This window comes from Grampus griseus (genome assembly GCF_964374135.1).
Source record: "Grampus griseus genome assembly, chromosome: 6".
Classification (NCBI taxonomy): domain Eukaryota; kingdom Metazoa; phylum Chordata; class Mammalia; order Artiodactyla; family Delphinidae; genus Grampus; species Grampus griseus.
The window spans coordinates 21,660,753-21,673,035 of NC_139000.1; the positions used below are offsets into that span (position 1 = coordinate 21,660,753).

Genomic DNA, 12,283 nt, shown 5'->3' on the forward strand with positions numbered 1-12,283 from the left:
ATGATGTGATCCCATTTTTTTTGTCACACGCGCGCACACACACACACACACACACACACACACACACACACACATATTTTAGCCTAATCTAGAAAAGAAAGTATCTAGGAAAATACACCAAACTATTACTGATATGACTAGGGACCTTGACTTTCTCAGTTATGTGGTTCTGTGTTAGATATTTTATAGTAAGCATGTATTACCTTTAAATAAAAATAATATAAATTTGAGAGAATTTTAGTATTCTGAATATTGACAGATAAGTATTTTAAACCCACTATATATTAAAAGATTTTATAATCTTACTTTCTTACATAGAATGTAGTTAGAAAGAAGTTTTGCAGAGATGCTTTATTGCTTCGAATCCCTTCATGTTTATATCAAGATGAAAATTATCCTGCAAGAATTACTGATAATAAATTTAGGAAGCCATGGACAAGAGGTATGTTTTATTTTTATTTTTTAAAAATTTATTTTTAAAAGTGTTTCAGAGTTTAGCATAATAAATTATTAAGAAAATGCAGTGATTTTCTCATTATATAAAAGTGTATTCATATCAGAATTCCAAGAAGTTTACAAATTAATATTTTTATGACAGAATTTAGGTGACAAAGTAAGGAATTGGAAAGTTTGTACTAGATATGAATAGAATAAATAAAAGATATGTAGGTGATGAAGTCTTAAAATATTCTAACATTGTAACATTTGTTGTACTATAATAGGATCTTGTTCAACTGTAGGAAGGCTACTTTAAGTTGTAATAATACACTGAATATAAAACTATTTTTAAATGTATATGTACAAAATACCATCTTTTGCTTTTATCACGTCATAGACTTAAGAAAGACTAGCCTCCCTGGAGGATACAAGTCAGTTAACGACATTTATTTACCCTGTATTCTGTATAGGCACCGTTACAGGTGCTAAGAACACAGTTATGAATAAGTCATAGAAATAGTCCCTGCCTTCACTGGGTTTTCAGACAGGTAAGGAGGATGCAACAATAAAACCATTAAACATGTAAACTAATATTTGGTATTGATAAATGTATAGAGAAGATACATAGTGTAATGTTACATGAAATTTCAGGAGTAGGGAATGCTATTTCCTAAGATGGTTAGGGTAGGACTACAATGAAGAGGTGGACATTTGAGTTGAGATCTGAGTAATAAGACGGCAGCAGCCATAAAAAGATATAGGGGAGAAGCCTTTCAAGCAACTGCAAAGTTCCTGACTCAGGAGTAAACTTGATGTGTGTAAGGACCAGAAAATTAGGCCATCGTGACTACTTAATGAAAAAGGGGAGATCTGACAAGTAGGCAGATTCTGAAAGATATGAGGCTTTGAAGGCCATAAGATGGAGTTTGTTTGTTTGTTTGTTTATATTATGGCTGATATGGTAAGTCATTGGACAGTTTTAAGAAAAAGTGGCATAACCTGATTTTTGCATTGGAAAAACCATTCTTGTTGTTTGGAGGTTGGAAGGGGTAGGGATTGGGAGGCAAGGGTAGAGGCGAGAAAATCAATCAGGAAGCTACTGTATGGTTCAGAATCTAGACTACTAGGTGAATCTATACTCTACATAAAAGATGGTACCTTAAACTAGGCTTATAGTAATAAAGATGTGAGAAGTGGTTGAGATTGGGATAATTTTAGAGGTCCAGCCAACAGTGAGAGGGTTAAAAAAAAAAATAGAAGAATAAAGAGTTTCTTCTAGGTTTTTGACCTGAGCAACTGGTGGATGGCAGTGCTATTTCCTAAGATGGGGAAAGGCTTGTGGGGAAGCCTATTCGTGGCTGGAGTCAATAGCTCTGCTTTGGCCAGGTTAAAATGCCTATTAGGCATCTAAGTGGAGACATCAAGAGGCAATTGGTTATATTAATCTTGAGCACAGCTGGAGTTTCAAATTGGAGTCATTGATATGTAGACGCACATTAATTTGTAGAACTGTATGAAGTCACTGAGAGCATTAGTATAGATAGAGCGGAGAACCTAGGACAAAGCGGTAGAACACTCCAGCCATTAAAAGGCTGATATAGAAGGTGAAACCAGCTAAGAAGACAAGTGAGGTAGAAAAACCAGAAGAGTGTGGTGTTGTAGAAGTCTAAAGAAGAAAGTGTTTCAAGATGGAAGAAGTGGTCAAAAGCATTGGTCCCTGTTAAAGTGTCAAGTAAGATGAGAATTGTGTGTTGACCATTAGCTTAATTAAATGTAGATCATTGATGACCTTGGTAAGAGCAGTTCCACTGGAATATTGTGTATGAAAGCCTGATCAGAGTATGTTGAGAAGAGAATGGGAAGTGGGATGTGAGATGGTAGTTATAAACAACTCTTTTGAAGAATTTTGCTATGACGGTAAATAGAAAAATAGAGGTGCATTAGCTGAAGGGAGAAATGGGGTAAAGAGTTTTTTTTTTAGATGTGCGAATTAAAAAAATATATGTGTGATAAGGAAAGAGACTATAAAATGTTTGTCTGCCAATGGAAATAATCTTGGTAAAAAGAAAGAAAATGATGATGCAGGAAATAAAAAGGATAACTTAGTAAAAGAGGATAATATCAAGAGCACAATGGGAGGAGTTGGTATTAGAAGCCAGGATGGTTCTTCCACTATGATACGATAGGAAGGCAGGGTTTGTAGGTACTTATGGTAGTGAGATGTTAGAATTGGTGGTAGAAGATGAGGTCGTTCTTTTCTATTTATACTAACTTTTTGTGGGGAGGCAAGGACATAGAGAGTGGGTAGGGGGATGAGTATCAAAAATTTGAGGTGGGGGGAGTGTCAAATAGTTGTCCTGAAGAATGAGAAAGTCAGTTTTATTAAGAAGGATATTAAGATGAATTACCATTATCATCTGTCAATGTTGGATGCCCATTTAAAAGTTATGGTCAAAATCTCAAGTGAGCTTATTCAGAATGGCTGGGGTTTTTTTCTCCCAAATAATTTTCAGCTGTTCTAGTGTACATATACAAAGTGAAGAGTAGGGGGTTTCCTAAGTTGGTATAAGGGAAAGAGAGGCAAGGGAATTAAGAGTCTTTGTGAGGGAGTGATTGTGAGACTGGCCATGGAACCTAAGCTGTATGAGAAAGGAAGTGAGGACATGAGGGAGGATGAATATATTGTAAAAATGGAAGGATCAGTGGATTGAAGGTCTCAGTCAGGTTGGAAATAAAGTAAAGAGTAGCTTTCATCAAATGCTTCTCTAAAACTATAGAAGGAAAAAAATGAGTTAATTATTTTTCCTAATTCTTTTCCTTTTCTTCTTTTTAAAAATAATAATAACAATAACACCAAAATTTATTAGGCATTTACACCATGTCAGGCACCATTCTAAGCAATTTACATGTCTTATCACATTTAATCTTTACAACACTATGAAAAGGCCATTATTGTTCCTAATTTGTAGATAAGTAAACTGAGGTAGAAAGAGGTTAAGAGATTTACCCAAGATCATGCAGTTAATAAAGTAGCAGTATAAGTATCTAGGCAGGGTGATTCCAGAACCTGTATTCTTAACCACTAAACTTTTATATTTTCAGTGACGCACAGACTCAGATGTTCAGTTATTTGTTCAAGGTAACAAGAATAGTAAGAGCTAACTCTTAGGTAGAATACAGGTCCTTTGCCTCTTCACTCAGTTGCTGCTTCTGACACTAGCATATGACGTGGTTCCTCTTCTCAAGGAATGAAGGGTCTAATTTGGGAGACAAGCTATAGATACAAATAAAATTTTAAACTATGACTGTATATGATTAAGTACTGAAGTGAGTGCCACTGACAATATTATGGCCCTTCAAGGGGAATGTATCAGAGTGAGCTGGAATGGTAAATAAAGGCTTTATGAGAAGTTACATGAGCTGTTGAACAGGATTATCTGGGATGGTAGTGCTGTATAAGCAAAAGAGAGGCTGTATAAATGAGAATGCTCTGTTCAGGTGATATTGTTCTGACTGTGGTGAGGCGGGTTTTTTTTTAATTTTTTAGTGGGTGTTGTAATAATGAGAATGATTATTTAAGTATTTGGAATCTGGTATAACTTGAAAAAATTACATTTGTGAACAAATAAAGATAACACCATAATGTAAAAGGTGAATGTTTGGCTTCCTTGTATTAAGTTTAAAAGAAAATTCCAGAAGCTAACGTTTACCATTCTCCTTTCTAGTTTCAGCTGTTTCAGTTAGTGAAATGACAGAAATCTCACTCTTGGATCAATGGAAAGCAAGTCTCTTTGTGGAGGAGTTCCCTGCGAAGTATGTATCCTTAATCCCAAATTTCCCCTTTACATCTAGAAGATGAATAGTAAATTCTCCAGATAGCTAAGAGAGAAGATCCTTTCCTTTACATCCTCACAGGTTTTCTTCTTTTATCCAAAAAACAAGCCCTAGTCTGAACCACAAAGGAGGGGTTAATCGAAATGATTTACAGCCTCTTTTCTATCTTTTCCTCATTTGTCACATATTAACAGTTTTCTATGCATTTGTATTGGAAAAGACAGAAATAAAGCCAAGACGGTATTATGCTTTTAACAATAAGTAAACTTTTGGTGGAAAGTGTCTATAAAAAATCCTTTATATTAAAATCAGTCTTTTTAATCCCTGTAGTAGAAATGCAGATTAAGGCTATTTTCTAACATACTTTGTCAAAATGTTATTTATTATTAGTTCACTCATTCATCAGATATTTATTGCATACTATTCTGTATGCTGGATACAGGATAAAAAATGAATAAGATACAGTCTCTACTCTCAAAGAACACAAGAAAATAGGGATAGAGATTTATAAATAAATAATTACGATAGAATGTGGGAAGTACAATGCCAGAGATAGGAACACAGAGCATAATATGAGGAAGAACATCTAACCCATTCTATGATGTTCAGGTAGACATAAAGTAGAGATTTTAGTGCAAATGTAAATAATTTACTCTGCTGCTTCACTTCATGCAAAGAGTACTGATCAGACCCAGGAAGGATTTAGTTATTGTTCAGATTTCCAGTTTTAGTAATTTAAGTTTTCCTCAGTTACTCTTGAAAGAAACAAATAACCAACTTAAATGTGTCCAGCCTCTAAATACAGAGAAGCCCAATTTACTATTTCTGTCATCTAGGAATTTGAAAATCAGATTAGGAAGATAATATATGAGCAGAAAAAAATTAACAATGTTAAGAATTAAATGATAATATAAAATGACCATCAAAAGGTCTATCACAAGGTATAAGGTCACTACAAAGTATCTATCACATGACTAAACTCTAGAGCAGGGAGGAAGCAGAAAAGTGTAGTAAAAAGAGCTCTGCACTATGAAATAAAAGATGTGGACTTGATTTGAAAAGTCAAGTAGTGACTCAACAAGTCATTTTCTCTCTCTGATCCTCACTTTCTGTATCAGTATAATGATGATGAGTCAGTGTTTCTCAAACTTTAATGTACATATGAATCGCTGAGGATCTTATTAAAAATGGAGATTCTGATTCAGTCAGTCTGTGTTGGGACCTGAGATTCTGCACTTCTAATATGCTCTTAAGTGTGCTGATGCTGCTGGTCCAGGAGCCTACTTTGAGTTACAAGATACAAGATGCTCTCTAAAATTTCTTTTCACCCTAAGCGTTAGATTGGTAGGGCTGTGCCTTTATAAGCAGGAGAGATCAGCTTCACAAGGAAGTAGGAACTGAGCTTGAGCTGGACAAAGAAGGATAAACTAAGTTGAGAGAAAGCATTTCAGGCAAAGGAAACAGCCCGTCTGAATAGAAGCAAAAATGTGCAATAATTACTCAACAAAGGCAATGATCAGGCTCAAACAAAGGATTCCTGTATGAGAGAAATGCGAGGCCCTGAAGCAATGGGCACCCCATCATAACCGACCCTCCATTTTGCAGTACCAAGATCATGTCCATGGCAAAGAAGGTGGACTCTGTGGCACCACGTAGAATAAAATTTATATTTCTCTGCCTCCCTGTAGCCACGTGACTGAGCTTTTCCCAAAGCATATAATCAAAAGACGCTTATGCAATTTCTGAAGAATGTCCTTAAAAGGAAATGGTGTGTTTTTCTCCTCACTTTTCTCCTTTCTGATGTTATGATAGATTACAGATGTAACAATTGGTTCCAGCAACCACCTTGGAGTATACAGGATAAGAACTAAATCTAGGAATGGCAGAGTGGAACAAAAGAAGCCTCAGCCCCTGATGAATTGAAACTGTCTCACTAGCCATGACCTGCTAGCCTCGAGACTTTTTGTGTGTGTTTTAGTCATCATTAATTTCAAGTTTGTCTCATGAAGTGAAATTTAATTTTTAATAGCCTTTACTTTTTAGATCACTTTTTGGTTCACAGCAAAATTGAGCAGAAGGTTTAGAGATTTCCCACATCAAAATTTAATTTTAAATTCGGGAGCTTTGTTACCTAATGGAAATTAAGAATAAACATTCTGATCATTAGCACTACCTAGATTTCCTAAACCTTGCTTTTCCTCTCTTTCTCACCTCTGTTTCTTCCTCCTGTTTTGTTACTTCTTAATATTGATTCTAAGATCTCAGTTTTTTTACTTTTATTAATTTGTTGGTACACTGTTTTAACATATATAGGCTTTTTCTGTCATGTGTCCTGAAAAACCTTATGTTCTTCAAAACTGCACACTAAAAATAACAGGGCATACAGGAAAATTAGCTTCTGTAGTCACAGCTATGCTACTTGCAACAGAGCACTAATAAAAATAATAACTATTCTAACTTGTTTTAAAAAAAGACCACCAGCATACTTGAAAAGACATGTTAAATTCCTAACAAATAAATACATATTAGGGTAAATATAGAAATTTGAAAAAAATGAAGATATCTTAATGGGCAGGCTAAAGGAGGAGTTGAGGCTACTGAATTATGGAGACAAGGGCAAAATGCAAAAAGATCATGGAGAACCATGCAGTAAGCTTCCTAGCTTCCAGGACAGAGCTCATGGCCAACTAGAGCAAGAGGAAGAACATATAACAACATTCTCTATTCCTCTGTGGCTTGCTGCATTCAGATGAATGCAGTTGAATACAGGACATTGCACATATATTTAGTTCATGTACACCTCATAATAACTATGTGAGATGGGTATTACAATCCCAAGATTACATGTAAGAAACTAAGACTCAGATTAAGTCAATTGCCCACAGACATGTAGCTAGTCAATAGTTGGAGTGAGGATTCAAACCCTCAAACCCTAGTCTGTATGACCCTATACTCTGGTTTGGTTTATATAACATCTTTATTGAGATAAAATTCATATCCATATAACTCCCATTTAAAATGTCCAACTCTGGGACTTCCCTAGTGGTCCAATGGTTAACACTTTGCCCTCCAATGCAGGGGGTGCAGGTTCGATCTCTGGTTGGGCAGCTAAGATCCCACATGCCTTGCAGCCAAAAAACAAAACATAAAAGAGAAGCAATATTGTAACAAATTCAATAAAGACTTAAAAAATGGTCCACATCAAAAAAATCTTTAAAATTTTTTTAAAAAATTAAAAAAATAAAGTGTCCAGCTCAGCAGTTTTTAGTATATTCACAGGGTTGTACAACCATCACTACAATCAATTTTAGAGCATTTTCATCAACACAAAAGAAATCCAGTACCTATTAGCACTTACTCCCTATTCTTTCCCCCTTCCCCTGGACAAACAACCACTAGTCTTCTTTCTACCTCTCCAGATTTGCCTATTCTGTACATTTCTTTTAAATGGAATCTAACTAAAATCATACACCAATCCCAGCGGGGGCTGGGGGGGCGGTGGTGGTGATTTCCCCACACCATGAAGCAATGCTCTAACACCAGCTGGGTGTCTTACAGTTCAACTCAATTCTAACACTATCAACCTGGAGATAGCATCAGATACCACAAGTTAAGGGTTTAGTTCTATAAGACTGCCCCCGCACCCCACACTTTAGATGCCGTTTGCAAGGTTATCACCTGTGCTTCTGACTGACCATCTATAGACTGGAGGTTCCAACTCCCTCTTTGGGTTCAATCAACTTGCTAGATAGACTCAGAATTACAGAAACATTTTACTTACTGGATTACCAGTTTACTACAAAAGGGAACAGTCAGATAAAAGAGATACATAGGTCAAGGCATGGGGAAAGGGCATGGAGCTTCCATACTCTCTCCCATCACCCCACTTTCCCAGCACCTCCATGTGTTCACCAACCTGGAAGCTCTCTTAACCCTGTCCTTTTGGGTCTTTAGGAAGGCTTCATTACATAGGCATGATTGATTACATCACTGGTCATTGGCAGTTGATTCAACCTCCAGCCCCTCTCCCCTTCCTGGAGGTCAGAGGGGTAGAACTGAAAGTTCCAATCTTCTACTCACATGATTGTTTCTCGTGGCAACCAGTCCCCATCCTTAGGTGCTTTCCAAAAGTCACCTTATTCACATAACCAAAGATAACTTTATCACTCTCATCACTTAGGAAATTCCAATGGCTTTAGGAGATCTGTGCCAGAAACAGATATGAAGACCAAATATATATCTCATGTTATAAATCACAGTATCGTACATACAATATATGATCTTTTGTGACTGACTTCTTTCACTTAGCATAATGTTTTTAAGTTTCATCTATTTGGTAGTATGTATCAACACTTTTTTTTTTGGCCACGTGGCATGAGGGATCTTAGTTCCCTGATCAGGGATCAAACCCTTGCCCCCTGCAGTGGAAGCGTGGAGTCCTAACTACTGGACTGCCAGGGAATTCCCAGCACTTCATTTTTTATGACCAAATAATATTCCATTTGATGGATATACCACATTTTATTTATCCATTCATCAGTTGATGGATATTTTTTCCCCTTTCTGGCTATTATGAGTAATGCTGCTATAAACATTTGTTGACAAGTTTTTGTGCAGACATATGATTTTATTTCTCTAATGGTGGAATTGCTGGATCATATGGTAACTTTGTGTTTAACTGTTTGAGGAATTGCCAGACTGTTTTCCAAGCAGCTGTGTCATTTTACATTCCCACCAGCAGTATATGAAGTTACAATTTATTTACATCTTGTCAATACTTGTTATCATCTGTCTTTTTGATTATAGACATCCTGGTAGTTGGCTCATTGCATGTCATTGTAGTTTTGATTTGCATTTCCCTGATGGCTAATGATGTTGAGCATCTTTTCATGTAGTTATTGGCTTTTAGTATATCTTCCTTGCAGAAATGTCTATTCAAGTCCTTTGCCATTTTTAAATTGTGTTATGTGCCTTTTTATTATTGAGTTTTAAGAGCTCTTTATGTATTCTAGATACAAGTCCCTTATTAGATATGTGATTTGCAAATATTTTCTCCTGTGGATTATCTTTTCACTTCCTTGGTGGTATCCTTTGAAGCACAAAATTTTTAGATTTTGATGCAGTTCGATTTATCTACTTTTTCTTTTGTTATTTGTGCTTTTGGTGTCATGTCTAAGAAGCCTTTACCTAAATCAAAATCACAAGGATTTACTCCTATATTTTCTTCTAAGAGTTTGCCTGTGATATATATTTTTAAAGACATAAATCAGATCGTGAAATGTCTCAGTTATTGGTGGTTTATCCATTTCATCAGTGGTACTCAGTTCCAGTCACCCTGACCTTTCTGCTTTTCTTAGACTATGCCAACCTTGCTCCCCTATTTTAAGCCTCTGTATGGCTTACTCCCTACCATTATTCAGGTATCTGTAGCTCCTCAGAAGGCCATTTACTAACTACACTCTCTAAAATATACCTTTTGTCAACCCTCTGGCTGTTACTTGATGTTCTAATATCTCTTTTTATTTCACTCATAACAGTTTTTCACCACCTGACATTATGTTATTTACTTATTTATATATTTGTCTATTGTCCCATTAGCAGGTAAACTTCATGAGCGCAAGAACTTTGTTTTGTTCACCATTCCACTCCCAGTGCCTAAAGAGGTGTTAGCACATTGTAGACACTCAATAAATATTTCATTTAAGTTAAGGAATTAGTGAACTGCAGTGGATGAATTTACTCAAAAAGAATGACATGGAAAGAAAGCAAAGACAATATAGACTGGAAGCCTGGGAAACATCAGCACTGCAAGTTAGGCAGAGGGAGTGGCACCAATGAACAAAGAATAGATAATATTGGACAAGGAGGAGATCCAGGAAATACTGGTCTTTACAGTTCACTTATATCTAGGGAAAGAGAATTGATGGGGTTTTCTCAAAACTATAGTACCAAGGATTTTTATAAAGTACTGACTCTGTCAGTAATATTTATTTTTTTAAAAAGCAGTTATCTAAGCACTAAATTTAGAAGTCTATAGAGATCCACATAGGAATCAGTGTTCTTATGAGTAATATGGACCTCGGTGAGTTGAAATATTTTTTCTTGTACCTTGTATTTTCTTAAAGAGTAAAGCAGAAACTTTAGAGATTTTTCTATATATGATTTGGGTATGACATGTTCATTATTTTTCTCTAATTACATTGGGGAATTATATTGATTTTGGTTCTTTCAGTCTGTACAGAGAATTATTAAGGCTAAAATATTTTAGGATATCATAAAAATGTATATCAGAACGTGTAGCTCAATTGCCAATAATATATTTATCTGTTGCAAAAATCAGTGGAAAGATCTCTTGTAAGTCCAAATACCCCAATGATATAGACAATGGCAGATATACCTGGATCAATCAGGAAACAGGCAAGGTACAGGCAGGGTGTCAAGGGAGCCAAAAAAAAAGTTCCCAGGACTAACAACAGCTGGAAGTTGTTACCACCCTAAGCTTGAAGGAGCAGTAACCAAAACAGTAAGAACTGCAGCTATGGGAGAGAGGCTGTCTGATAAAAGATATAACTGTTGGTAGAAGAATGCAGCCACTTCTCCAAACTGTGGCCCAGGAGGGAAAGATTTGGAAAGAATAATATTTCAACCTGTTTGTTTTCCCACCTTTGATCTCCTGCCAGTGCTTCCAGTGGTTGAACGCAACCAGAAGACGGAGCAAGGGAGCCTAGTTGGTTCACAGAGATCAGTCTCCGAGGTTGTAGAACAGAATGTAAAAGCTTGGATAATGACATGGAAAAGCAGACATTCAATATCCAGCACAAGGGCATTTTGGCAATGCATGGCAAAGTCTAAAAATCTATGTATCTTTAACCTCATCATTTCCATTTTTAGGAACTACATTTTGAGAAAACGATTAGACAAGTGCACAAAGATATTCCTTGCATTGCTGCTCATAATAGCAAACAATTACAACAAGTTTACATTTCCAATACTAGGGAACTGGTTGAATAAATTATTATTTACCAATACAATGGGTTCTTGTTCATCCACTCAAAAATGAAATGAATGTACATTGATTGACATATAAATGTGCTCATGCTTCATTGTTTAGCAGGAGAAGAACAGGTTACAGAATACTATGTACTTGAATCCACTTTTATTTTAAAATATTCCAAAATAATTGAGAAAATACAAAATTTTAAAATTCATCTCTTGAATGGGGGAGCTATGGGTAATTTTTCTCTGGATCTGTTGGAATTTGATAATTTTCTACAGTGAACATATACTACTTGTTAATAAAGATGTTTTAAAATAGGACATACACAAAATCAGTAATTTTCTAATGTCACAGGAAAACAGTTACAGGAATGATGACCGAGCTTAGCTGTGAATTTGAGGAAATTGTTCCAAGTTCAAACCCAGACTCCCAAACTGAAGTAGAAGAAGCCAGCTTATATAACCATAAGGACTACAATGAATTCTTTACACTTGTCAACTGCTTAGAAGAATGTCCATTACTTCAAGCACAGAAGCAAGGTAAAACATTTGTTATTTCCATTGTTATAAAACATTTCTTACTAATATACAAATTTTCATTTCGGTGATTTTTTTCTTTTATCGGATTTTTAAATTTTTTATTTTGCTAAGGGTATTCACCCACAAAATTGTAATTCTGAGTTTCACATTAGTGAAATATTTTCTTTCATATTAATCCCCTTTTTGTAAATGTAGTTGTTTTTGGAGTTTAAGTGTGCTGAGCTTGAGAATAGCCTCAGAGGTTTGATTATAGGTTGCTCACAACATATTGCTATAACGATATTAGCATCTATGTACAGATCTGATGACACAGCAGTCTGGTGTAACATTAAAGTAGTAGATTATTAAGTGAGAGTTATATTTTATTTCCCCAAATATGCTAAACATTTTCAATCTTACCTAATTTATATGAAACCATAATTCAAAGTGGAGATAGAAAAGTTGCAGAATTAGGTCAAGAAATTCACTCTGTTTT

The 12,283-nt window shown here is 35.6% G+C and overlaps 1 protein-coding gene across 1 annotated transcript in view; it reads left to right on the forward strand.

Moving 5' to 3' along the window:
- SHOC1 (shortage in chiasmata 1) overlaps nucleotides 1-12,283 on the forward strand; it is a gene marked incomplete at its 5' end in the record, with an annotated part of 88,770 nt that overhangs the window by 2,210 nt on the left and 74,277 nt on the right. Inside the window, 3 exons of the mRNA XM_082656743.1 lie at nucleotides 319-442; nucleotides 4,164-4,251; nucleotides 11,624-11,808. Coding sequence (XP_082512869.1) covers nucleotides 319-442; nucleotides 4,164-4,251; nucleotides 11,624-11,808 — 397 coding nt within the window. The remainder of the gene's footprint in view (nucleotides 1-318; nucleotides 443-4,163; nucleotides 4,252-11,623; nucleotides 11,809-12,283) is intronic.